At 33.5% G+C, this 25,364-nt stretch overlaps 5 protein-coding genes across 5 annotated transcripts; 1 reads left to right on the top strand and 4 right to left on the bottom strand.

Annotated features, from left to right (window-relative positions):
- The first annotated feature begins 8,008 nt into the window (after nt 1-8,008).
- LOC107491889 (chlorophyll a-b binding protein 7, chloroplastic) lies at nt 8,009-9,337 on the top strand. The gene is made up of 2 exons (XM_016112805.3): nt 8,009-8,911; nt 9,003-9,337. The coding sequence occupies exons 1-2, from the start codon at nt 8,054-8,056 to the stop codon at nt 9,018-9,020; spliced, it is 876 nt and encodes a 291-aa protein (XP_015968291.1). The 5' UTR covers nt 8,009-8,053; the 3' UTR covers nt 9,021-9,337.
- Nucleotides 9,338-9,883: 546 nt separating this feature from the next.
- Nucleotides 9,884-12,428, bottom strand: LOC107491888 (probable inactive purple acid phosphatase 29). The gene is made up of 3 exons (XM_016112804.3): nt 11,490-12,428; nt 10,950-11,400; nt 9,884-10,207 (listed from the first exon to the last, which is right to left on the bottom strand). The coding sequence occupies exons 1-3, from the start codon at nt 12,153-12,155 to the stop codon at nt 10,173-10,175; spliced, it is 1,152 nt and encodes a 383-aa protein (XP_015968290.1). The 5' UTR covers nt 12,156-12,428; the 3' UTR covers nt 9,884-10,172.
- A 689-nt stretch (nt 12,429-13,117) lies between these two features.
- On the bottom strand, nt 13,118-15,115 carry LOC107491885 (uncharacterized protein C594.04c). Its single transcript, XM_016112801.3, has 3 exons — nt 15,099-15,115; nt 14,267-14,513; nt 13,118-13,956 (listed from the first exon to the last, which is right to left on the bottom strand). The coding sequence occupies exons 1-3, from the start codon at nt 15,113-15,115 to the stop codon at nt 13,228-13,230; spliced, it is 993 nt and encodes a 330-aa protein (XP_015968287.2). The 3' UTR covers nt 13,118-13,227.
- Nucleotides 15,116-15,323: 208 nt separating this feature from the next.
- LOC107491887 (small polypeptide DEVIL 22-like) lies at nt 15,324-15,805 on the bottom strand. Its single transcript, XM_016112803.3, has one exon. The coding sequence runs from the start codon at nt 15,780-15,782 to the stop codon at nt 15,639-15,641; it is 144 nt and encodes a 47-aa protein (XP_015968289.1). The 5' UTR covers nt 15,783-15,805; the 3' UTR covers nt 15,324-15,638.
- Nucleotides 15,806-21,143: 5,338 nt separating this feature from the next.
- On the bottom strand, nt 21,144-24,752 carry LOC107491886 (uncharacterized). Its single transcript, XM_016112802.3, has 8 exons — nt 24,574-24,752; nt 24,305-24,477; nt 23,851-24,064; nt 23,334-23,500; nt 22,951-23,075; nt 22,522-22,582; nt 22,017-22,065; nt 21,144-21,556 (listed from the first exon to the last, which is right to left on the bottom strand). The coding sequence occupies exons 2-8, from the start codon at nt 24,461-24,463 to the stop codon at nt 21,477-21,479; spliced, it is 855 nt and encodes a 284-aa protein (XP_015968288.1). The 5' UTR covers nt 24,464-24,477; nt 24,574-24,752; the 3' UTR covers nt 21,144-21,476.
- Between the last annotated feature and the right edge of the window lie 612 nt (nt 24,753-25,364).

Here is a 25,364-nt window from a genome sequence, read left to right as displayed (position 1 = left end):
TTACGTGAAGTTTATAACTAGAAGTTGTTAGATAATTTGATTGATTTGACTAAATTTTCATCTAACAACTCTTAGCTATCAATTTCACGTAAAGTCAACTACACCTGAGTTTTTATTTTTTTTATTGTTGGAGACTTATAATTAGCTAAGTTGCATGAATATTGAATACAGGGTGAGGATGAGGAATACAAAAATTTTAATTTTAAACTAATAAAATTTATTTTGTGTCAGATTTAATAATAAAATAATTTAAATAGTTAATTTGAGGTTTTATGTTTTGAAATAAAAAAATAACAAATAAAATTTATTAATTTTGAACTAATTTAAAAAAAATCAATTTTTTATTAGATGCTTAGTAAAATGTACGTTGTCAAAATATAAGTACCATGCAACATAGCTAATCATTCATTCAAATATTCTAAGTTTTAAATAAAAATTAAATTATTAGCAACATATATCATGCATTCAGTCTTAAATTTAGTGTAGCACATTGGATATTATTGTCTCGCATATTATTTAATTTAGTGATGCATATAAAATATATATTTATGTATGTGCAACTATCTTCTTTAAATTGATCCTCACCTTAATGCATCATCAGTAATAAATAACTTACTAAATTGTACTCATAATAAACTTTCTACGTATAAAACACTTAAAATATGTTGAAAAAAAAATTACGAAAGTTACATAAACAAATTATAATATAACTTTTAATTATAATTTTTTTCATTAAAAAATCATGATGACTACATGAATATTGTTTTTACTAGTGTAATTTATTACTTATTTGCTTGTATATTTAGCTTATTATGGATATGTAAGTGCATGAAATCGAACTTTTGTTTAATGTATATATATACCTTAATAATAATAAAAATCTGTATCCTTAGTTAACCAACATTTTATTTAGTAATTCAACCTCATGCTACTTCTGAAAGTCAGTTTGAAAATTCAACGAGGGTTAATTTTATTAATGGTTCACAAACTATTAAAAGTATGTAAACATACTTTTAATTGATGTTCAATATCTTTTTATTAAGAACAAAAATTAGATAAATATATAAAAAGGAAGATATCAAGACTTTTCGGTATTTAAAACTTATAATTTTATTAGAATATGATATAATAAGTCCGTGATTTTAATTAATAGTTCTTTACTATAAAAATATAAGGTAAAACTTTACATGTTCTTACATTTTAGAGGAATTTTTAGTTTATTTTAATCCAAAAATATACTCTTTTTTTTTTGCTATGTAAACTTTTAGATAACATTAAATTTTATCGTAATAGCAAGCTTTTTGGAATCACTTTTTTTTTATATATAAAATAAAAACATTCTGCTATTAAAAAGAAATAACTTTTCAAAAAAATACTAAACTAAAACTTAATTAGTTTATAATATAATAAGGTACTTTTATGTCTTTTGTTTAGGTGACATAGATAAAATCCGACTTTATTTTCTCTTCATTCATTTTGAATATCAAACATTACTCATTTATGAAAATATATATATATACAAACACTCATACAAAGTTGAAAAATCATAGATTATTGAACCACAATAGACAGTCTACCTAAAATAATATATAAGAATTTGTTGTGTGTTAAAAACATCGAAAATAAACCATAAATGTTTACATGCATTAAATTGTTCACTTAATATAAATAGAATGTCTAATTTTCTAGTAATCTAAGTATATACACATGCAATAACAATATATATTATATTAACTATTCTTATTTTTACAAATACACGCTCTCTACATTAGTGTTTTCAAATGTCTTAAAACTTGAATATAATGAAAAAATTCAGTAATTCGAAGATGTTTTAACGGAGAGAACAAAAATTTATTGTTTGATGAGTACTTTTTTTTGAAAAGAAAACTATATTTCATAATACAAGCAAGATTATATATATAACATTGATTTTGTTTTTATACGAGTAGTTATATAACATTTTAAATATTTGCAGATAGAAATAATAAATTTTTTGAGATGCGAGCCTCAAATTACACCGAGGAACGGAAATATGTATTGATGGTCAAAGAAAAAATAGTAGAAGAAAAAAAAATTATTAGTAATTTTTACTTTTAAAGTTTTCCATAACTTCTAAAGTTTTGTGAGATTCGGCAAAATAGGTCACTGGTCACCATAAATAATTTCCAATGTGCATGAAAATTTTATTTCATATTCTTTAAAATCTTATTTCGACTATACAATTAATTTCATTTGATTATACTTCTTATAGAAAAATATGTACCTGTATGCAACGTTCACATAGCTTGCAATTGTGAATTTATTTCGTAGTAAATAAATTATTAGAATAGTGAAATAGATTGATGTTTAATTGAAACAAAATTGAAATCGGAATATAAATTCATGTAATCATGTATAAAAGGAACAATTATTAGTTACAATTCAGAATTATTTGGAATTATTATACTTTTGGTATTTTAATAACAGCCTTTTAATTTCTTCTTAAAATATAAAAGAATTGTCTATCACTATATGTTGACGATATTTCTCACGACATTTGCATGTTCTTCTTCCATAAGATTCAACACTTGTAATAATATTAAAGTTGTAGAAGTCTCAAGAAGCAAAGTACAATGGTAAATTGGAAAAAAAAATTCCTCTCAACTAAAGAAACTAATAAAATAATAAAATAAAAGATTAATTACTATTAAATTTATAACTTCTATTATATTTATATATAATTTTTATTATCTTAATTTAAAAATATTTAACTCTTTACTTTATCACTTTACTTATCACCTCATTAAAAAAAAAGCTTCATCTCATAAATTGTTAATTATCTGGTTGCCTTTAGTAGTTAAGATAAATATATAATTATTAGCTCATAACCGTTTTTAAAATCCAACCCATGCAGTGTGTGAGGCAATCAAAGTAGGATAGTAGATATATAGGTGGAAACTCACGTGCAGTCGATTTCATGTGAAATTGATATTTGAGAGTCGTTAGATGATTTAATTAATTTGACTAAATTTTCATCTAACAACTCTCAGATATCAACTTCATGTGAAGTTAACTTCACCTGAATTTTCACCTTTAAATTAATAAAAAGCAACAAAAGTTTACAAATTAAACTTTTTTTTTCCTTTACGAGTTAATGGTAAAGGTTAATTATTTTATGGTTGTTATCCTTATATTATTTATACATTGGTTAATTAACATATTAGTAGCATTTGTAATAATTTATGAAAGAATTAATGAGTGTTGTCGGAGACATATTATTGTGATGGGTCAAAATTAAATAAAAAATGAGTTACGATAAATGATCATGGTATGTTTGAAAATATTCTTTAATTCTTAAATCAAATAAAGTGTATTAATAAATACCTCCAATAATAAATTAAGTTGGGTTGATTTAGTGGTTAACTCACTAATCTGCTTAAAGAAGTGTTAAAATCCTGTCTTGTGCATGCATAATAAGCTAAATACCTCCGATAATAAGCTAAATTTTTTTAAAAAATAATAAATGAATCCTTTTTACGTAGTAATTAAGTTGTTACGAAAAATTGAGTAAGAAGGAAAATTATTTCCGATACATAAAAGGTAGCGTTAATGAGATACTTAGAAGGTGTGTAAAAGGTTATTAGAATAAGTATAAAGTGATTGTATAAAGTGATATAGTATATAAATAAGGGGAGCTAGTAGGGCTATAACGCAAATGACTTTTGATGAAGGGTCCCCCACCCTATAAAAGTAGACGTTAGGGCTAATTAAGATGGCAACCGGGGGTTGCAAATGCAATATTATTGTTTACGAACGATGAACATAAAGCAGCACTGTACCATAATAAAGTTAGCAGAAGTTTTTGCCCGTGTCGGTCTTCCATTAATTAACTGAAAATTGGATCATTGGACGCATGCAGTACATCAGTGTTCTATCCAAATCATTGTATAATTGTACTAAACTTTTTCTCATGGACCACATTATTATTCCACTTCATCTTTTCTATATATATTATTTCTACCCTATGGTATCTTTTAAAATTTTATATTATCATCACCATCATCATCATCTATCTACATAAAATGGCAATGATGAATCATCAGCTCCATCCTTGCTGTATTTAAAGCTTTTCACTCTTTATTTCTCTATATGACTTTTACATTCATTACGGAAGCGCGCTTTCTTAAGTACAATTAACTTGTGCCTAATTAGTTTAAGTCACTAACAGCGGTTTATTATTGCTAAAAGTCAATGACTGAATGTTACTCTTATATATATATAAGTGAAATTATAAATATATATTCTTGTTCTTGTTGTACATATCAAATAATTAATTGCTGAACTGCTTCAGTACAAAAGTTGAGTTCAGCTTTTCATCATGTATATGTGCATTATTGTTTTTGCACGAAATAATGCTTCTAAAGACAAAAATCCGTATGCAGTTATTTTCATATGAAGTTAACGATTAAAAATTGTTATACAAAATGTTTGTCCTATTTAGCATTTATTAATTTTTGCGACAATTAATGAATACTAAATAAGTTAAGTTTTAGCTGTTTTTTTGTCTTCCTAGCATTACCCATTATTATATAATTTAATAAATTTAACTAAGTTATTACATAATTATTTTCAACTATTAATTTCACGTGAAAAGACGTGAGTTGTCACCAGTTTTAAAATCATTCATGTTTAAGAATGAAGGCCAAGCTAATTTGTGAGATCCTTTAATTTTAGGGTTTTAGGTTTTATGAGTTACAATATGGAAGTTGACTGATACTCTACTGTTGCCATAAAGCAGCGAGCGAGTAAGCTAAGGTAACATGGCCTAATTAATTAAGATATATATATAAAATAAAGTAAGTGTTACACATATAAAGATTGTTTTAATTGGCCTTGTCCACCACTATATATAGGTAGCAAGTGTGATATATGTCGCAGAAGTTTTCGCAAAAATGGTAGATCCCTCCTCTGCAGTAGATTTTGTTTGTCTTTTTAATCAAAATGATAAGATAACGGATTAGATAGATGCATGTACATTAAATAAATGCGTGTGAGGACCATGCAGCCGGCCAAAAAAGTAGAGGACCAGAGAGACCATATCAGACTGGTTTAATTCGTATATATCATATATGTTGCTGCCTTGGTGGTCCGGTAATAAAATAATAATAATAATAATAATAATAGTAAGTGATGACCACACATATATATTATTTGAACACATTTTAAATCTATTATTTATTATTGATATAAAAGGGAAAACAAATAGATTAGTATGGAAGAAGAATTGAAAGAGTCGTAAACAACACTAATCTGTAGTGAAAAGTACTGCACTATACGAACATTTATGGTGCCTTGTTAAATGCAAAACCTAAACTGGTTTTGCAAGTACATCAAGGTTTTAATTGATTCCTATCTAGATCAGAGAAACTGTGCTATAGCTGATAGATCTCGATCTCTCACATGCCTTGTGTTTTCCGATCCTTTCCATTTGTGTGATTTTTGTTTTGTTATTGCACCGAATTTGAAAGGAACAAGAGAATGTAATGTGTACGAAGCATCTTCCGTTCCACACTGTGACGTACCATATGGGTCTCGAATTGAGTGTCCATGATAACATGCATGTGGGAGTTGAACACATTACATTGTTTTTCTGCTTCTCATTACATTACAACATTGAATTGGTAATTCTTCTTGTATATATGCATAATTATATTACATGCAACACCAAATATTAGATAGAATTACAAATTTATCATACTCATTACTATTTAATAAACTTTATATTATAATAAACCATATGCATAGCATTAGAGCAAGCATCTTCTGAGTTTTTAACCATCTCCGTCACCTGGCCTGCCATTATTGCATTGATTATTAGCTCAATCTTGTGGGGTCCCAGAGGGTGAGATACGGATCTATTAACGAGTGGTTGAGGAATAATATTTGTTTGAAGATTTAGTTTTTAAAAACACACGTTTTGTCTGATCTTTTTAGAGATAAAGGTAATGAATTCGTTAGTTGTTAAGGAAATTAGATATAAGTGTAGATTTTTTCCTTATAATATATATACATATATATTTAGCGATTAAGTCTTAACCACCAAAAAGTCTAAGTACGAGAATTAGACACTACTGGAGTTGGAATGGCATTCTTTCATGTTGCAAGTAAGGATTAACGTGGACGTGACCTATGATACTACATCTTTGGTGATGGCCAGTTTTTGTATTAATTGTGTTCTATATGTTGCTAGACTCACTTGCTTATATTGATGTTTATGATATTTGTGTTTTGTTTTCATGATCTTTTCGGTTTTGGTTAGGGGTATTTATAGATAGAATTCGATTTAAAATTAGCGGTATTTATTTGAATTTGATTTGAAAATTGTAAATATGGATTCAATCCGCATATTTATAGGATCGGATTGCGAATTTTATGTAAGTATCTGCATATCTGCAAATTCACAAAAATAAATAAATAAATCAATATTTTTTTATATTTTATTTTAACTAATAATTATTATATATGTTGTATTATTTTAATTTTATTATTTAAGAAAAATATGTTTAATATTATTTTAAGAATAAACATATTTAAAAGATAGAAAAAAATTTATTAATATTTTTTAATAAAAATTAAGCTATTAAAAAGATTTGTATGTGTTGCAAATATATCTGATATCTTATCTGATCTGCAAATTGCGAATCAGATCGGATAAATCCAAACTTAAAAATTATAGATATAGAATCTGATGAGATGATTTTAGTACTGATCGGATCGAGATTTTGATTATATCCAATTCAATCCGATTCGCGTGCACCCCTAGTTTTTGGGCGTGTCTTTTGTGGCTTATGTGATGTTCTATTTGAGTCTTTTCACTTTCTAATTAGATCTTTACGAGGGTTTGAATTAAGAAGAAAAAACAAGTCACAACTAAAAATTCTAACACAGAGACAAGATGGCTTAATCATGAGATCGAGGCATGGGCGCATGGGTGTAGTAAAGATCTTCAAAACGTTAAATTCAGGTATGTATATATAACCATATACGTAAAATTGTAGTGTCAATTCGACTTTAACATCTGAAATCTTGTTTTTGTCTTAAACTGTGAATATATAATTAATACCTAGTCGATTTGAATAGAAGAGCTTTTTCGATTTCAGGTCATATACGTATAGGTTAGGTTCACGTCGATCAGGTGCATTAAGAACATTAAGAAAAGTGTAATAATAAAAGTCTTCCCATTCATTATCCTTTAATTTGTTCCCAGATTTTCCTACTTCACAAAAGCGGGTCCTAAACTGCTCAGAATCGATGTGGCAAAACGCCAATATTACTGTCATCTGCATTCTGCAGTGAATTGAACATATTGAATGTTACCCTTGCAGTTTCAAAGAGTCCGTAGCAACAAAATACTAACCATTGGAATGACTGTACTGTTCGATAATACATAAACCCTTGATGCTGAATACTAATACTAAATGCGTTGAAAGAGGCCGAGGGTGTAATTAGAATTTTGAAGCTAAGAAAAGAATATTCTTTAAACCGAGAAAATTGTAAAGTAATAAAAAAAAATTAATTTGTAACTTTTATCTGTAAGTTCTACTATATTAATTTAAAGGCAATTAGATTATGACTTTTTTATTTTATAAATTTTCGTATTTTGGAAGAATTTAATCCAAGGTTAACGGATTGTATTAAATAATTTATTGAGATGTAATAAATTATAGTTAAATTATAAGATAAAAAAAATTTTATTTTTAAAATTTATCAAAAATTTAAAACATATTTTAAATTTTATTTTGTTTTAATTTTGTCTCAAATAATTTTAATTTATATCAAAAATATATTTTTCGTAACTAAATCAAACTTTTTGAATCAATCTAATAATAATGTATGACAATTATTTCTATTTATTTATGTAAAAGATTACGAGAATCCAGGTTGTGGTGTTGGTGAGGGGCTAAGAGATTTTTTTAATGCAAGCCAAAAGCATTCGGGAGTTTGGAGCGTGTGAAGGAGAAGCACCAGATTTCCACGTATACCTATCCCATGAGAATGAGATTCTTACTGCCACATGGCAACTCGCTATCTCAGATTGGCCCTCCTATCTTTCGAGATAAGAGCCTCCCTCCATATTCCACATTGCATACACACTCCAATCATGGCTTCCGCTTATGCTTCCTCTGCCATTGCAGCTGTTGGCATCTCTAGTCCAAACACAAAAGCTTCATTCCTAAGTGGGAGGAAGTTGAAGAGGGCGGCTAAGAAGGCAACAGGCGTTAGAGGAGTATCGAGCACAAGAGTATGTGCAGCAGCGGCTGACCCTGAGAGACCCCTGTGGTTCCCAGGAAGCACGCCTCCTCCATGGCTTGATGGCAGCCTCCCTGGAGACTTTGGGTTTGATCCACTTGGTCTGGGGTCTGATCCTGAGAGCCTGAGATGGAATGTGCAGGCAGAGCTGGTGCACTGCAGGTGGGCAATGCTGGGTGCTGCGGGCATCTTCATTCCTGAATTCCTAACAAAGATTGGCGTGCTCAACACGCCATCGTGGTACACAGCTGGAGAACAGGAGTACTTCACGGACACAACCACGCTCTTCATAGTTGAGCTCATCTTCATTGGATGGGCAGAGGGAAGGAGGTGGGCTGACATCATCAAGCCAGGCTGTGTCAATACCGACCCCATTTTCCCAAACAACAAGCTCACTGGCACCGATGTTGGTTACCCCGGTGGCCTCTGGTTTGACCCTCTCGGATGGGGCACTGGCTCTCCTGAAAAGATCAAGGAATTGAGAACTAAGGAGATCAAGAATGGCAGGCTCGCCATGTTGGCTGTCATGGGTGCTTGGTTCCAGCACATCTACACCGGCACTGGTCCCATTGACAACCTCTTTGCCCACCTTGCTGATCCCGGCCATGCTACCATTTTTGCTGTAAGTCCTCACAACCCACCTAATTCATATATGCTCACCATTTTAATCTCTCTTTTTCTAAGCTGATTGTATCATCTCTCATCAACTACAGGCTTTCACCCCCAAGTGATGACAACACTGGCAATTAAGAAGTAGAAGTAAGAACAACTATGGATCGGATGAGACTGCAATCCTGGGGGAAACATTGCTGCATTTGTTTAACCCAAGTGATTAGGAAGGAGGGTTTGTCATCTATGCACGTGAGTTGAAAGAATTGTAACATGGTTACTACTTCTATATCATGCACAGAATGCATGATAATTCAATGTACAAACACCTATCTAATAAATCTATAGATGCCATGAATGTAAATTCAGGTAACTAGCATAGAGGTGGGGATCTCGCGTCCTTGTTAACCTGCTGAATCTTTACTTGACATTTTGCCAATGCTCTGAAATAACCAAAAGCAGACTCCACTACAAAAAGTCTAATGAAAGAACACAAATTTACCTATCTATCACTTGCATAAAACCAATCACTTCGAGTTAGAGACATAACCGAACTCGGTTACTAAACACCACGCTATAAAATATGAGCTGAGAATTTTTTGTTCTTATCCAACGTGTTTTTGGGTTAATAGAAGGCCTATAAATGCTCTTATCAAGGCTCAGTAACGTGAACCAACATTCATTGTCACTTGAAGTAATCGTTGGTTTGCTTAATAATATCCTTGTACCGCTACCATCGGTATACACAAATAATACAACTAACACTACTTACTATCCCTGCTACAAGTTATATAATTGATTTATGTGAAGCTAAGCCATAGTTTAATTTCACCAAGCATTGGTATAAAATGATGCTCCTCTTCTGCTGTGTGCCTAGCTTGCTAATCAAGCTTGATGAATTTTGAGCTGTGAACATGAGATAGCATAAATTACCATGCACTTAGAAATCTACATTCGCTTCCTATTAGATCACTCCATCAAAAACTTGTAAAAACAAACAAAACTTCTCTTCATGATGATTGATGATTCCATCTGCAAAAGCAATTTTAAACAATAGTGTTCTACGTGTGGTTACATAGTTGCAATTGCATAGCATACAACGGTTGCAGCAAGATCATGAACTTTCTTTCGTTTATTCTTTTCCAAGTGATCCTGTCTTGCTACATCTAATTATAGGACTTGATCACATAAATATGAATAACAGATCAGAGAGGTTACACTGATGAAAATATACGTATAATAGTTGCCCGTGAGGCCCTCCAAAGTAGAGGTTTTTAAGAGCCACCATCATGCTTCTTCCTGCGGTTCCCTGTTACAACAGAAACCAGAATAAACAATTGAATCAAAGGAGATAGAATAACAGAACAGAAAAATTTATCAAGAAGCTATAATCTTAAGAAGTTGCAAATAACAATTTCTTCAATAGCACCATCATGGCATAATATACGCTTCTTGTTTCAAACATAATTGGGAAAAGAAATTATCATTTGTTCATGCAACTCACAGAATATGATAAACAAGCTCATACTATATACTTTAAGGTTCCGTGTATGTTCATCGAGAAAAAGTAGGGTGGAAAAAGAATGCTAATTATTGTTCAACGTAGTAATGTTCATGAGAAGCTCATCAATTTTGATTTCAACTATACTTGTTATACATATCCATCTTCTAATTAGCAACAATGCCTAGACTAACGAGTAACGGAAATTTGAAATAACTGTGCTTATTATTGCTTTAAACAGCATTAGTAAGTAAAGTAGCAGAAACCATCATATAATGGACATAATTGTAATAAAAGAAATCGAGTTAATCTGCACATTGTTTATATCCTAGACTCAGTAACCTAGTTCAGCTTATAGCTTTCAAACCCCGTCAAACAAATTGTCATCTTTTTTCCTATTGTATAATTTTTCTAAACTCAGATATGCAAAGAAACAATTACAGAGCACATTTTCTTCATATCCTGAGTCTGGGCCCACAGGTTCCAACCTTTTAAGAGCATAGCACAAGTTTAAGAATACGGAATAGAGTAAGAGAATTGTTAATCTCACCAGAAAAACTGTTGCTCCATAAGACCTGACCATCAATTTCTGTAAGATGTCGATCATCGAGGCGTTTCCATGTTTTAATAGACTTGACATCTTGCCAAGCTCCATTCTCTGTTTTCTCCAAGTTAGCAACCACCACTCTTGCTCTCCTTGACCATCCAGCTTTCCCATAAGCATGATATCCGAATCCCCCGGCATAACAAAGGTGTATACCAGTTAACTGGCCACAGAAGTCATTCACGTGATCGTGGCCAGTGAAAACAGCCTTCACATCTCCTGCTTCAACCAATGTTGTGAAGAAGCCAGAATTGACAGAAGCAGAGCTAATCGGTTCTTGCTTCACACCTGTAAAGTTTGATGAGTCAAAGCTACCATATTCAGGCAATGGGATGTGAAAGTATGCAAGACCAGGAGCAGACTGTTTCTGAGGCAGTGGTGCCTTCTTGTATTCTTTCTGCAGAGCAAGCAAAGAGTAAATAAAAACCGTTATTGAAACGAGAAACAGATGGAAACTGTTCACTGGATCTTTAATTTTCAATGTACCTGAAGCTTTTCAGATGTTCGTTGGAACCAAAGCTGCTGCGAGGGTTTGATCCAACCATAGCCAGGAATGAAAGGAACCTTTGAGTAATCTCCACTATCAAGAAAGTACAAATTGAGCACCGACTTATTTTGAAAAGAAGAGCCTTGAACGCCTCCAACTTGTAGGTTATAGTTGCCGAAACCGTCAATAAGGTGTACTTGCGGAGGATTGAGTTGAGACAAAGTGTTTTTCATGGAAACAATGTATTTCATGACTCCCTCCCTGGAAAGGGATCCTTCCTGATCGTGGTTGCCGAGAATAGCGACCCAGGGAATGTTGGAAGCAATTGCAGGAGCAAATGCGGCATCCATTGATTTAGCGGAATCGGAGGAATCAAATCCAAAGATATTATCCCCAGTGAAGACAATAAGGTCGGGTTTCTCAGCCAGAATCATCCTTTGAATGAAGGAAGTGGTGTTGAGGTCAGTGCAGGAACGATATTGAGAAGGCAAGACGTCGAGGCAGCGGGTTTTCTTGCCGTCGGCGAAGTGCATATCTGCAACCTGTAAAATCTTGAACTCTCCATTTTTCCCAAACCGAAGCTTCTTGTCAGCTCCCTCTGCCTCCTTCGGTGTGCAGATGCAAATCCAACAGAGTATGGCCAACGCAGCAGCAGTGTAATTCATCGCTGATTCAACGGTGATTTGGGTGCTGCTACTAAACTATACTTGAGTTGAGTCGGTTCACGGGTTGCTGATTTCTATCAAACTCATTTTGACTCCACTGTTGCCTCCGTGGATATGGATCCACACAATGTGAACCGTCACCCAAAAACAAATAACAAATAAAGAAAAAATTTGCGGATTGGCAAAGGATATTCCTAAGGCAAGCAGGCAGGATGCTACATGATTGAGCTCACATCACATTCGTTGACCACTTCATCACCCTCTGTCCACGTTCATCTTATCTATCCATCAATCTATATTATATTTGTAGAAAAAAAGATATTTTCACCTAAATTTAAAAATCGAGAGTCTTTAGATAAAAATATAGTCAAATCAATTAAATTATCTAAATTATTTAACGATTTTCAATTACCAACTTCATGGAAAGTCAATTGTACTTAAATTTTTATTTATTTTTTTATATATAAATTATACATTTTTATAACATTTTTAAGTGATATCCTTCTATGAAAATAAATTAAATATTTTTCTAGTAAAAGTATGTTTTCTTTTTTAATGGCTTGTTAAATGAAATTAATTACCATCCTCTTTAGTAATAAGTGCTTTTGAATGAAGATGAATGTTAGGGTTCTAACTTCTAAGACTATATAGTATATTTATAAATAAGTGATTTTGCCAGCTTGAACTCTCTCCATTTTTTGTGGGGATTTTACAGAGTTCAGGATTAATTGCGATCATTGAACTGCTAGTTAGGTAGGCAATTTAGCTTTTCTTTTTTTTTTTGGAAGAAAAGAAAGAAGACATCGCTTCCAGATTGAATTATGGACATGTGATCCTGAAGCTATGGATAATAAACTAAACCAAGTGAGATCGTGCGGGTTTCTGTAATATTTTATTCCCGTGATCACGGGTGCAAATTCAACACTTTTTTTTGTCGTTAATTATCTTATGGTCCAGTTGAGTTGACATGGAAACAGAAAAGTAATTAAAATTTATAGCAAATTGGAATCCAACACCCCAGCCAGCCACTTAATCTGTGGTTAGGATGGGATGAAGATGAAATAAGTGAAGGTCAAGCATTCTTAGTTTTAAGGTGGTGTGACTTGAACCAAGGCACCCAAACCGAAGTTGTTCGCTGATAAAGGGTATAAGCCTCTGTTCTGTAACCTTGCTTCAGCATTCGATCCTCCACAAGCTTTGTGACATAAGCCAAGCACATGCTATTGGTGAATGCTCCTACAAAGGTCCATCCATGTCCCATGCTCCACGCAAACACAAACACCCCCCACCACCACACCTGTTCCCCGAAGTAATTCGGATGGCGTGAATAATACCACAGCCCAGTCTCAAGGACAGGAACCACTGCTTCGCCACCTTGTCTTAGCTTCACAAAGTTGTGGAGCTGTGTGTCTGCAAGGTAGGCGATGGCAATGCCGGATACACAGAGAAGAAGCGCTACCATGTCCCACATGGTGAGAGGCTGATCCACGGAGGAGTGGACAACATACATGGGGAGGGATAATGCAATGAGAAATATCTGGTGAGGAAGGTAGATGGCGAAGAAGGAAGCCCACCACCAATGGGTTCCGTATTGGCGGGCCATTTCAGTGAAGCGCCAATCCTCCCTCTGACCCCATTGCCAATTCTCTCGCCTCAAGTAGTTGTGAAGGAGCCTCATACTCCACACCCATGTCAGCACGATCAGGATCCTCGACCTCCACCAATCGTATTGAGCCACAGGGTGAGATGCGTAGTAATGAACAAGAATCACCGGTATCACTGTCCAATACGGGTCAATCATCTGCACAAAAAAAATCAGTTTCACTTAAAGATGAGAGTAAAGTAAATACAGAGAACTGAGCAGTGTGGCCTATTAGAATATCATAATTAGGGAACAAAATCAGAAAAATATCAAAGAGGATTAGAAAAAAAATCAATGTAATTTATTAGGATATTATTCCATAACGAGTGTACCTTTATTGTACTGTTGGTCTATATATTAGAAAAATCTTGTAATCACAGATGAGAAATATGAATAATAAAAATAGTACTTTTTTAAATAATTTTTCGTTTTTTTTCTAAACTCTTTGTATCATAGTAACATGGCTTACCCAGTGGCTGGACTGGAGGAGAGCAACGAGCCAGAAGAGGACGTTGACGTTGAAAAAGAAGAGCACATTTGCTAACAGGAGAGGGTGGTCATAGCACCATTTCCAGAGAGATGGATGGTGTGAAGTGGGTGAGTAGTGATAGTGGTTGAGGAATGAAAGGTAGAAGAGGATGGATGGAAGGGGTGCCAAGAACGCTATGATGATATTCTTCACATTACCCATTGTGTTTACAATGAAGTACTTAGTTCTTTACTTCTTTTATATATAGCAATGAAGCAGCTAGTGGCTTATCGTAGCATGCATGATTCATCATCCTCTACTGTACACAAATTAAAGTTAGCAATGCCGGCTATGGTGGTGTCCCTAATCATTAATTGATATGATTAGGAATCCACTCGCATGGCATTGCCCCACCCCCTAATTATGAAGATTAAGCTGCGCAATCTACGCAAAATATGTCACACTTTCACCCTTTCTTCATCCAGGGGCCGCCACACTTGTGCATGTGTTCCCGTCCAATTCAAAAACCTTCATCATTCTTGTCACTTTGTTGCCTATTGCACTCACGGTTAAGTGCATGCCTACTTATGTCTCTTTCTAGATTCCGCTGATCCTTGAAATTTTGCTATCTACTACTTTACGTCTTTTTATTCAAGGACTTGGATACAAGACAATCAATTATACTGCTTCAGTTGCTTTTTGAACTTTACTTAGCTTCTTTGTTTTTATTATTTTACGTTTTTAAGTTTTAATTTGGAGAATTTGCTTATTCTTTTTCATCGGGCGGAAAAGGAAAGGACAGAGCCGTAATTCTTTGGTTATGAGGCTTTACCGCAGAATTTGACCCATCTCATCTTTTAGGATTACAAAACTACAAATAGATATAAATTTGAACATTAATAAATCAACACTGACTCAGTTAAACGAGTTCAATTGATTAAGAAAGAGAATATGGTTTAATAGTGAAATTAAATTTGCAAATTTCATATGATGACTAGAAACGTGAAGCGGGTTGACATCTACATATATATGGAGGGTAAGTGTTAAGTAAGCAATATATAACATAATATTCTCATGATTGAATTAAAAATAATATAGAGCAAACAAATAATCTTGTTTTCGTTATTGGACAATTGATAGAGTGATGATAGAGAGTAATTGATGCAGGGCTTGCATGATGGTCATCATGAGATTGTGGAAAAAGCATGCAGCACTGAGGGAATCCACCACATACAAAGCTAGCTAGGTCTCCTATCAGCAACAAAACCCAGCCATGGGTCAAAAAGAGAGAGCGAGTAGAGTAGTGGATGACAGCAGAGTGCAATGTAGCCAAGCAATCCCTAATGAGCAAAGAAGCAAGAAGCAAGAAGGGTCAGTCATCTCCTTGAATGTACCAACAGAGAAGCATGGCGGCACAGCGGCGTAGGATGTAGAGACGAGCACGCTGCTCCTTAACCAAAGAAGCACACTTGTTGGTATATCGCTTTGACGATGATCTTCTTTTTCCTCCTTGCATGCTTGAGGTAGTAGGCTTCAAAGGGCAAAATTCTAGTCAGTAACTAGTAAAAAAAAGTGAATAATCTTATACCATTAAATAAAATCTCACACCATTAAAAATATCATTAATAACTATTTAATAACTACAAATTACAAAAATTGATGGTCTTAACACTCCTCGTATATGAATATATGGTTAAAACTTAAAAGTGGTGTTGCTTGAGAGGTAAGGGCGGTAGTTGTAAGTTCCAACCAAGGCAGGGGGGAATGGATATTGGGAATGGGATTCCTTTACTCTTGTGTTACTTACCCATATAAACTAAATTAAAGTAGGTGCCGTAGCAAGTGGGAAAGGATACATGCAATACAGACAAAGCATGGCTATGGGAACACGCTCATCTGCTCACTGCTGCGGAAAATGTGCAGCTTATTTGCTAATTACACTGCGTCCACTTACTCATCTCAAATTCAAAACTTTGGATTCTAATTAACCATATTTCAGTGGTGCTGCCATCTAGAAATTAGATTTGTTTTGATCGCTGGGTCAAATGGCTACTGGCTATTGGTTATTGTGATCGTGATCTATTTTGTTGACTTCATTAATGATAATTTAGATATTAATGTATCTCTTATTATTATTACAGGCATGTTAGGCATGCAAACTTTTTTTACATATAAATTTATATAAATTCATCCAAATCTAATCAAATTAACTCTCAATTTAAATTGCATATAAACAGTGCTTTTTTAATTTTTAAATAATACAAAAATTATTATGACAAATAATTTTTTTCTGACGATCAAAACTACAACACTCAAAATTCAAATAAATATCAAAATTTTTTAAAAATTTCTCTAAATCGTCGTGAAAACTGAATAAGTTTTAAAGTTAAATTCGAAATCTTCAACATCAAACACAAAAAGAAAACACAAGATTATTGAAGGTAATATTCACTAATCTTACAGTTTTCTCACTTTTCTCTCTTTCATTCTGATCGCAAAACGCTACAAACTCATAAATCTCTTTATTTAATGTTCTTGCCTTTCAATGATTATTGTTCTGATTATACGCTTCATTTCGAAGTAAAATTGTTAGGTCGACATAACTGTTATGTTAGATCAGTGTAAAAATATTACATAATTTTTGTCGTATATTTTAACCAATATCTATATATGTTTGAAGCATTTGAATTTGTTTTTGTGCATGTTTGAGTGTTTGCATATTTCGAACTGCGTTGGTCTCAGAACTTGTTGAAAATGTTTTGGTGTATTTTGTTGTTGTTTCAGTGTATTTGAAAATTTTTTTATTGTATTTCGTGTGAATTGAGGTGTACTATATCTATTATCCGCTTTATGCTATAACTAGAGAAAAGGATATTGTTTTTGTATATATTTGAGTGATTAGCAACTGTTAACATGCAGAAACTCAATTTTTCGTATTTAAAGAACATCACTTTTACGTCAGTTAATCTTTCTTTTTCTTTTTCTTTTCCTTTGAAGCATTTGCAATATGTTTTTTAGTGTTTGACCCCAATCTATTTTTCGAATGTCCTCTTGTCATAATCCGTGGAAGGGCTTTGAAACTCGTTAATATCTTCCAACGAAGTATCATGGTGAGATAATGAATATTTTCCTTTACTTTTGACTTTTTATTCTTGCATCTCAGTCATAGCGTTATCGTAAGCACGGTGCAGAATCGCAGTCAACTCCTCAGATTCTGATGCAAATTCACAAATATTTTGTAACCGAAACACCAAATCATCAAATATCTTGCTTCTTAGCTCCAACAGAGGCTTGTCGTGACTGCTCTTGATATGTGTGTGCCTCTTCTTTACATTCTTGCTCTATCGTTCCAATATATATCTTGGTGACATTTTATTTACTCGCTCAAAACTTAATGCGCTCAGTGAATGACGGCACAATATCCCTCTTGACTCGAATAATAAGCATTGGCATTTAATTTCAGCTAATATCCTGTCGTATGTAACTGCAAACTTGTTGAATGTTGAATTAGAAACCTATTCTACAACTTCATATACCGTATAACCTAGAGCAGAGTGCGTTGATCTTATGATGCAATTCCCCTTTCCTCTTAATTGTGATTGGACTTTCCTGAACTTCTCGTGAGTATATATACATGTTGAAACTAAGCTTCTATTGAGGATTTTGTTACACACAGTATGGTGGTATGAAAATCTGTAGCATCCGATTCTCTCTGCTCTTTAATTCCTATGCAATTATCGTACTGTTTGACGAATTGGATAAGTGAGCTGTTGCGCATAATAAACTTGTTAAAAAAAGCATGCATACTCTTGCTCCTTTGCGTGCTTCTCATCCCAGCTCAGAAGTGGTAACCAAGATATATTGGAATCCATAAATGATGATCTTTTGAAAAGCTCTGAAAAAAACCTAAATCAGAACTAAAATACACCAAAAAACCTATAATTTGACGCCTCTACTGTACAAGCAAAACACATACTAAAATTAACAACATTAGTTAATCCTAATAAAAATAACATTATCTGAAAATCACTTGTTGTCCCCCAGACCATTCTTCATTAAAAAATCATTCCAATTCCTATCAAATAATTCTTTTGTAAAAGAGTTCTAAACAACATAACTCATCTCGTGTTCAATTTCTTCATGTCGTTTGTAGTTATTTAATTTACTTGGGATCTTCTTCATAATATGCCAAATATACCACTGGTGAATTGTTGTGGGCATACAAGCCTCAATAGCCCTTTGTATCGATGTACATTGATCGGTAAAAATGCCTTTCGGGGTATTTTCTCCCAAGCAACGAAGCCAACATTCAAATAACCATTTGAATGATTGAGTATCCTCATTTTTTTTTTAAGTACATCCTAGAAGTGTTGACTGACCGTGGTGATTCACCGCAACAAAAGAACCAAAAACTAGATTATACCTGAATACAACGACACAGAAACAAAATCATTAATACACCAAAAGAATATCTCTATACACCGAAAATGATATCAAAATATACTTAAACCAGAACAGCATATTACCTGTTTGTATTGTAAGTGATATCAAATGAAATAACATCTCCAAAATACTCATAGGCAGCCCTACTTCTTGCGTCGGCCCAAAAAATAATCTTAATTGACTGATAAACCTAAAGTTCAAGCTCGAAAAAGAAATTATGATTCTTCTATTTCATTCTTAATAAGTATTTTCCAAATTCTTTTGCATCATCTAGTTCCGAAACATTCTGCACTTCTCTCGTGATGTAATTTCTCACATCTTTTTCAATAAAACTTAATTTACGATGACTCCCTGCTATTGCGACAGATAATTGGTATGTTTTACTTAGTCTGATTTTGGCTATATATATATAAATTCTTGCATGACAATTTAATCCAGCTGAGGGATTTGTCTTCTCAGTTGGAGATATGTTTGATTTCCATTTCCTCTCTCTGCTACGTGTAATCAATTGGTTTTTAATTTCATTTCCCTTCTTATTTTTGCTCCAAATTTTTTATAGAAAAATCTGTAACTTTCGAATAATCTTTGTAGAATTTTGCAACTTCTTCAAGCGTGTTAAAAGTCATCTCAACTTTTGGAACAAATTGTTCATCAACATCACACAGAAACTGCAAAGTACACCGAAAATAATCCAGAATACACCATATTAAAGGATAACATACACCGAAACTCATCATCAAAAATAATAAAATTAGATTCAAAACTCATACATTACATTCAAATTCAAACCATCAACTATGCATAACAATTTTCACAAACAGAAACTAAATAATTCAACTACAGAATCATAAACTACTAACAAACTACTTTAACTAGATTCAAACCACACCTCACTACTTGATTCAATTCAAAACAATAATACAATTCACCCTTGTTCAATTGAAAAGTCTGAACCTATAATACACCAAAAATTTTCTACAATACAAACCAGCAACGATGAACATCAATTTTCACAAACAAAAACAACATTATTCACCTACAGAATCATAAATTACTAACGAAAACATTAACTAGAATCGAACCATACCTCAACCACTTGATTGGATTTAAAATAATAATCAATTTCACTCTGGTTCAATTGACAACTTGAACTTGAATAATTTATTATCTTCAACAACTAGATAACTGTTCAAAACTAATTTCAGGGCTTAATTTCAAAAACGTAGAGAACAAAGAAAATTTAAAAATAAAGAAAGAGAACACAGAGAACGAAGGAAGAGAAACGCAGAGATAGAAGAGAACATAGATCGAAAATATTAAAAAAATTCACGCATTAATTGAAAAGTTAGTTAAATAATAATGCGTAAGTAAATTAGGTTAAAAAGATTTGTTTGAACTTGTTTGTATAAATGACTTGTACGTAAAAAAATTCTTGTTATTATTATAAAAGAGAGCATGGTGAAGTGGAATTTCACGCTCTGAGTCCTCCTAAGTATGGTAGTACTGTTCATGGCATGCCCATCATTAATCACATGCCACGCAATGGTTCATACATACATAGAGAATGACTGATTGGATTAATCCATGCTCTCATGTGTGTCATCTATTAGCATGATTGTTATTATGGTATTTATCCTCTTTTTCTACTATTCTTTGCTTGCTCTTCCTGACAAATTTCAAATATCAAGATTTTTACATGTTTAATAAGCCATTTCATCCAATCATATATTCATATGATGTTTTTTTACCTATTTTTGGTAGGGGTTATGGCAGTGGATGAGGTGGCGACCCCTATGGTGGTGGAGGAGACTATGGCAGTTGGATACAAGGAGGAAGCCGTGGAAAAGAGTGAAGAGTGATTAGTGGATACATAGAGCACATACAGCTAAAAAGATTTAATCTTAGTTATAATATAGATTTACGTGGATTTACAAATCAAATCAAATAAATTATCATTTTGTATGTATTCCAAACAAAGAATTTAATTTGAAAATTAAATCAATGTTAATTCCATTGTATTTCAAAAACACACCCTTAATATTTTTCTTTACGCAGTAGTATTATCATTATTTATTTAGCGTTCATTTGATGGTAACTTGTAAGATATACTGTGGTCATAGTGTCATATCTTTGAATAATTTGTCGGGAAACGATAATACCACTCTTCCCCCTTTTTTTTTAACAAATTTATACATACAGTACAAAAAAAAAATCATGTGAGGAATATCATTATAAAATATAAAAGTAACATTATCATTTTCCTAATTTGTGACGTTCTGCCAAGTGCACTCACTAACATGCTTCTGCCGATAAAAGCAGGCATGCGTGAGGGTGCAGAGTGGTGATTGTAAGAAATTCACGTTTACAATAAATCACAAATCGCGCAACAAAATTTTGATAATAATTTGAGCTTACCAGAAAGAGACACACAAGGTGTTTAAATTATTAATTTACCCTCATAAAAAATATGTGTTACACTGGCTAACAGAAGCGATGTCTCGATATAAATCTCAAAGATAAGCTGTTAAAGCTTTGTAAAGTGAAACAGAAGGCTACACTAATCGATCAGTTCTGCCTTCACTTCTTCTCATTGTACAGGCCACAGGGTATGGCAATTCTCGTTTCAGGACACAAAATTAATAAAATCTAAAGGCCATATATAGATAAGCTACAAGCTTTCAACCTAATAATTCATAAATTATAGATCAAAGAATAAAAGAACAGAATGTACTTGCCATTATTTATCACGACTTTAGAAATCACTTTATCACTGATGTGCCTTTGCACTTTGGCTCTCAAGCTTCAAAGGGGTAAACATGAAATTTCCTGAAAACAATGCTTCTTTATCTGCCAATTCAAAAGATTCACATCTTGGTTAAACTCAAAAACTAAAACTCAAAAAGAAATATAAATATCTCCACCAGATCCTTAGAATGCTTCCAAAATCATTTCTTTCATGGTTTCAAGCATTCTAACAGTACAAAGACATGTAACAACCAAGGATAACCCAAGTTTAAAATTCAAAATAACTTTCTTCAGGAAAAGAACTGATAGGGTAGAAGTTTGAAATATATAGATAAGATAAGTAGGATATTCTGCATATATATATATATATATATAGAGTGAGAGAGACCTTCGCAGAGTGATAGGAAGCACTTCAACTCACTATAGTTTACAACGTAGTTAGTATACAGTACACAGCAATAGGCATAGTCCCATATTTATCATCCACTTTGTGACAACTAATATTAACAGTTTGACACATACAGAAACAGTTCTCACAGACAAGGTCTGAGACAGTCTTTACCTGTTAAAGTCATGCAACTTACTTCCCGACGAGCATACCTGGCCATTGCCTATATGAAGGTTTGAAATTCAGTTTACTCATATGAAAGATGAAACAATAGAAAATCAACTATACAATTAAAAATGAAATGCAAAGGAAACAGTTTAGGCCAAAGTGCTGGGGGGAATTCTCTTTTGAAATGTGTGTCTAAAAAAAGTCAAAATTTAAGTCTCTTCAATCAATCCTGTAGATGAAAGGGGGAATGCTTAAAAAGTCAAACCGAGCCAAAATTTTGATCCAGAGCAGACGCAATTGGTGTGGTTAACGAACGGTTAATAAGCTGAAGGACTTTATTTGAATATTCAAGAAACCTCAGGCCTCAAGGTTCGGTATATTGGCTTTGTTATGACTTTTCACAAATTGTCCAATTTCAAAAACCGTATACTATAAATGCCACACAACATCTATTCCCCGAATATAATTAAAAATATTGACCGCTATTAACATCATTCAGAGGAGAGCGTACATTCACCAACTGAGAAGCAGCAGCATCTGGCATTGATGAACCATCATCAGAGAAAATATTCCTGAAGCAAAAAAGATTGTAGATAACGATAAACTATGAATATTGCATAAATGATAAAATTCTTGAAAGAGTGAGCTATTCTCATTACGCAAATTATTTATGTAAGCACCAATAAGTTTATCAAATTCTGACAACTGAACAAACTCTGCTGAGCTGTGTAACTAACAATAATTGTAACTGCCAACTAACTCAACTGAAATTATTCTGTTATAGTGTAGTGATAACCAAGAAAAGAAATGAGAAAAAAACCAGTAACTATTATATGGTGTAAGCAATAATGTGATAAACTGCGTCTGTCACTCGTCACTGATATAGTACCTAAATTAGGAAAAATCAGAGAAAGGAGTATAACTTCAGAGCAGAACCTACCTCCATAAAACAGTAGCAAGATCACTAGGTTTAGCCTCTGGAAGCATTGCAGTGTCATATGCAACGATGTTCCCGTAAAATATCTTCTCCAGATCTTTCATCCACTTAGTCAACAGGAGGTTAACCTGTCATTCCAAACCAAAATTGTCAAAATTCAATAACATAAAAACCAACTGCTACATGCCTCGTACTGATTTGCACAAAAGGAATTCGGATAGTTAAATTATGCCCCATTGAGGGACTATTAATGGATAAGTAAATCAAGAAACAGATAATTACTTAAGTGGTTAACAATTAACATTCTATAAAATATAAGTATTTAGGCGAGTGTTTCAAATTATACATTCCTGGAGAAAAAATATCTAATCTAAAAGGCTACTCACTCCAGCTTTGGACACTCTCAGCTCCACATCATGATTGTATATCTCGTAAAGGTACTGCCCAAATTCAACACCCTCCTTCCCCTCTTGTTTCAAGCGACGCAAACATAGCCACATATGAAGTACTAGTAAAGAGAACGTTGTTTTGAATGTTTTCTCCAGGTTAAACACTGCAAGCAGAATAACGAAGTTTAGAATGCTACAAGATTTAACACAAGTTTGACAAATACTAATCTAAGGTGGGAGGGAGAAGAGGCTTTACACCTTCCCACAATTGGTGAACAACAAGAAACTACCTATTACAAGATGGGGAATGCAAGCAAAACAGCTCCAAGTCTGCAAACTACCGAGCTATAACACATATTTCAGATGTTTTATGTTGTATGGGAATCATTGTTCGTCAAATTATGTGACCAAAAACCAATAAGAAGATGAATTGGTTGGATATAAATGCACACGTGCATGCTACATATTTGCATAATGCATCTGAGCAAGTTTTACATCTATCAGAAGAACACACCTTCATAAATCGGAGGTTTATCAACTTGCGAAATGATTCTTTGGTATACAACATTAGCCCCTCGAATTGACTTGCTCTGCTTACTATAAAATAGCATGAGTTTTAGAATGAAACGCTTGATGCCCTGATAATTTGGTTCTTCAACTCTTCGTGGTGAATCCGGGGGCAGGGCCAACGAACAGGGTGCAGACCAAAACATTTTGTCTAAGTTTACCTGCAAAACACATGCTTTCTTTTAGCAGAACCTAATCAAGTGGACAGCACAAATTATCAAATAAAATGCATAATACTTTGTCTCGCACAGAAGCAAAACCACATAAAAATGAGAAACCTTATCAGAGTAGCTACCAATTAGGTTTAGTTCGTTAATTTGGCTACGCAGCTCTCTACTCAAGTATATTCGAATAGAGAAGAGTACTCTAATAACAAAGAAGAAGGTTTATGAATATGATACCAGTGGCGGTTGGGGGGTGAAAGGTTTGTCTTCGGTGGGTGGTGGAGGAGCCGCAGCAACCCTGGCGTAGCTATGGCGTGTCCCAGTGGCACCAGAAACAACATTCAGAGATCCAGCCTTGCATAAAGGAGTAAATGCTCTTCTCCATCTTTGCAACATTCTCGATCACTTCTCTGTTCCATAGCATACTCAGAAATCAGAATAAATAAATAAACAAATAAGTAGATTGCACGCTGGGACTGAATGAAACAAAAGAAGCAGGTAGGTACCCGGGTTAAGTGATTGAGCTCGATCACAGTTGTTGGAGCTGACTCTTAACCCTTTCCAAGAATAACTGAATCTTGGAAGCGGAAACGACCAATATGATGAGAATTAGAATAGCAAACAATCTAGTAAAAGACAGGAATAAATGCGCGGCGGTGAAGGCGACGGAGATGGCGGCAGCTTGAGAGAGATTCAGAGAGAGTTGCTCACGGATGTGTTATGGGCTGAGAGAATACGTATTGGGCTAGTATTATTTTTTTGGTCAGGCGTATTGGGCTAGTATAGCTAGCATTAACTTGTATCGTGGGCTTCAACCCATTATAGTTTCAGTATGAGAATACTAAGCCATCAGAGGCCATTTTCCGATTTGGGTTCAATCCCTCAAAAATCACGTTCTGAACCGGCATCGAACCTCACTTGCACAGACTTCTCTTTCTCTGGCTATTTTTTTATTCATTTGGATCTGGCCATGAGTTTGTGCTCAGTTCTTGATTCTTTTTGTGCGGTTGTATTTGCGGCATTGTTCCAAGTTAAGTTGTTTTACTTCCATGGCCGAATTGAATTCATTGTTTTTTGATCTTTTGGTTTACAAGTAATTTTAATTTTTGATTTTTTGAAGTAGAAATTGTACATCAATTTTATATAATCCAATGATTCTTCTAGCAAAAATAACTAAAATTCTGTGGCTATGAAGATTGAAGATGCAATAACAAGCTAGGGAAGCAATAGGAGGATTTGGAAAAGAGGGAGAGTTGACAAGGAGAACACGGGGATGAGGCGAAAGTGCAAAAGGACG

The sequence above is a fragment of the Arachis duranensis genome, chromosome 6 (assembly GCF_000817695.3).
Source record: "Arachis duranensis cultivar V14167 chromosome 6, aradu.V14167.gnm2.J7QH, whole genome shotgun sequence".
In the NCBI taxonomy this organism is placed as follows: Eukaryota; Viridiplantae; Streptophyta; class Magnoliopsida; order Fabales; family Fabaceae; genus Arachis; species Arachis duranensis.
Note: the sequence above shows the minus strand (reverse complement) of the source record. Positions and strands in the feature narration are given on the sequence as shown.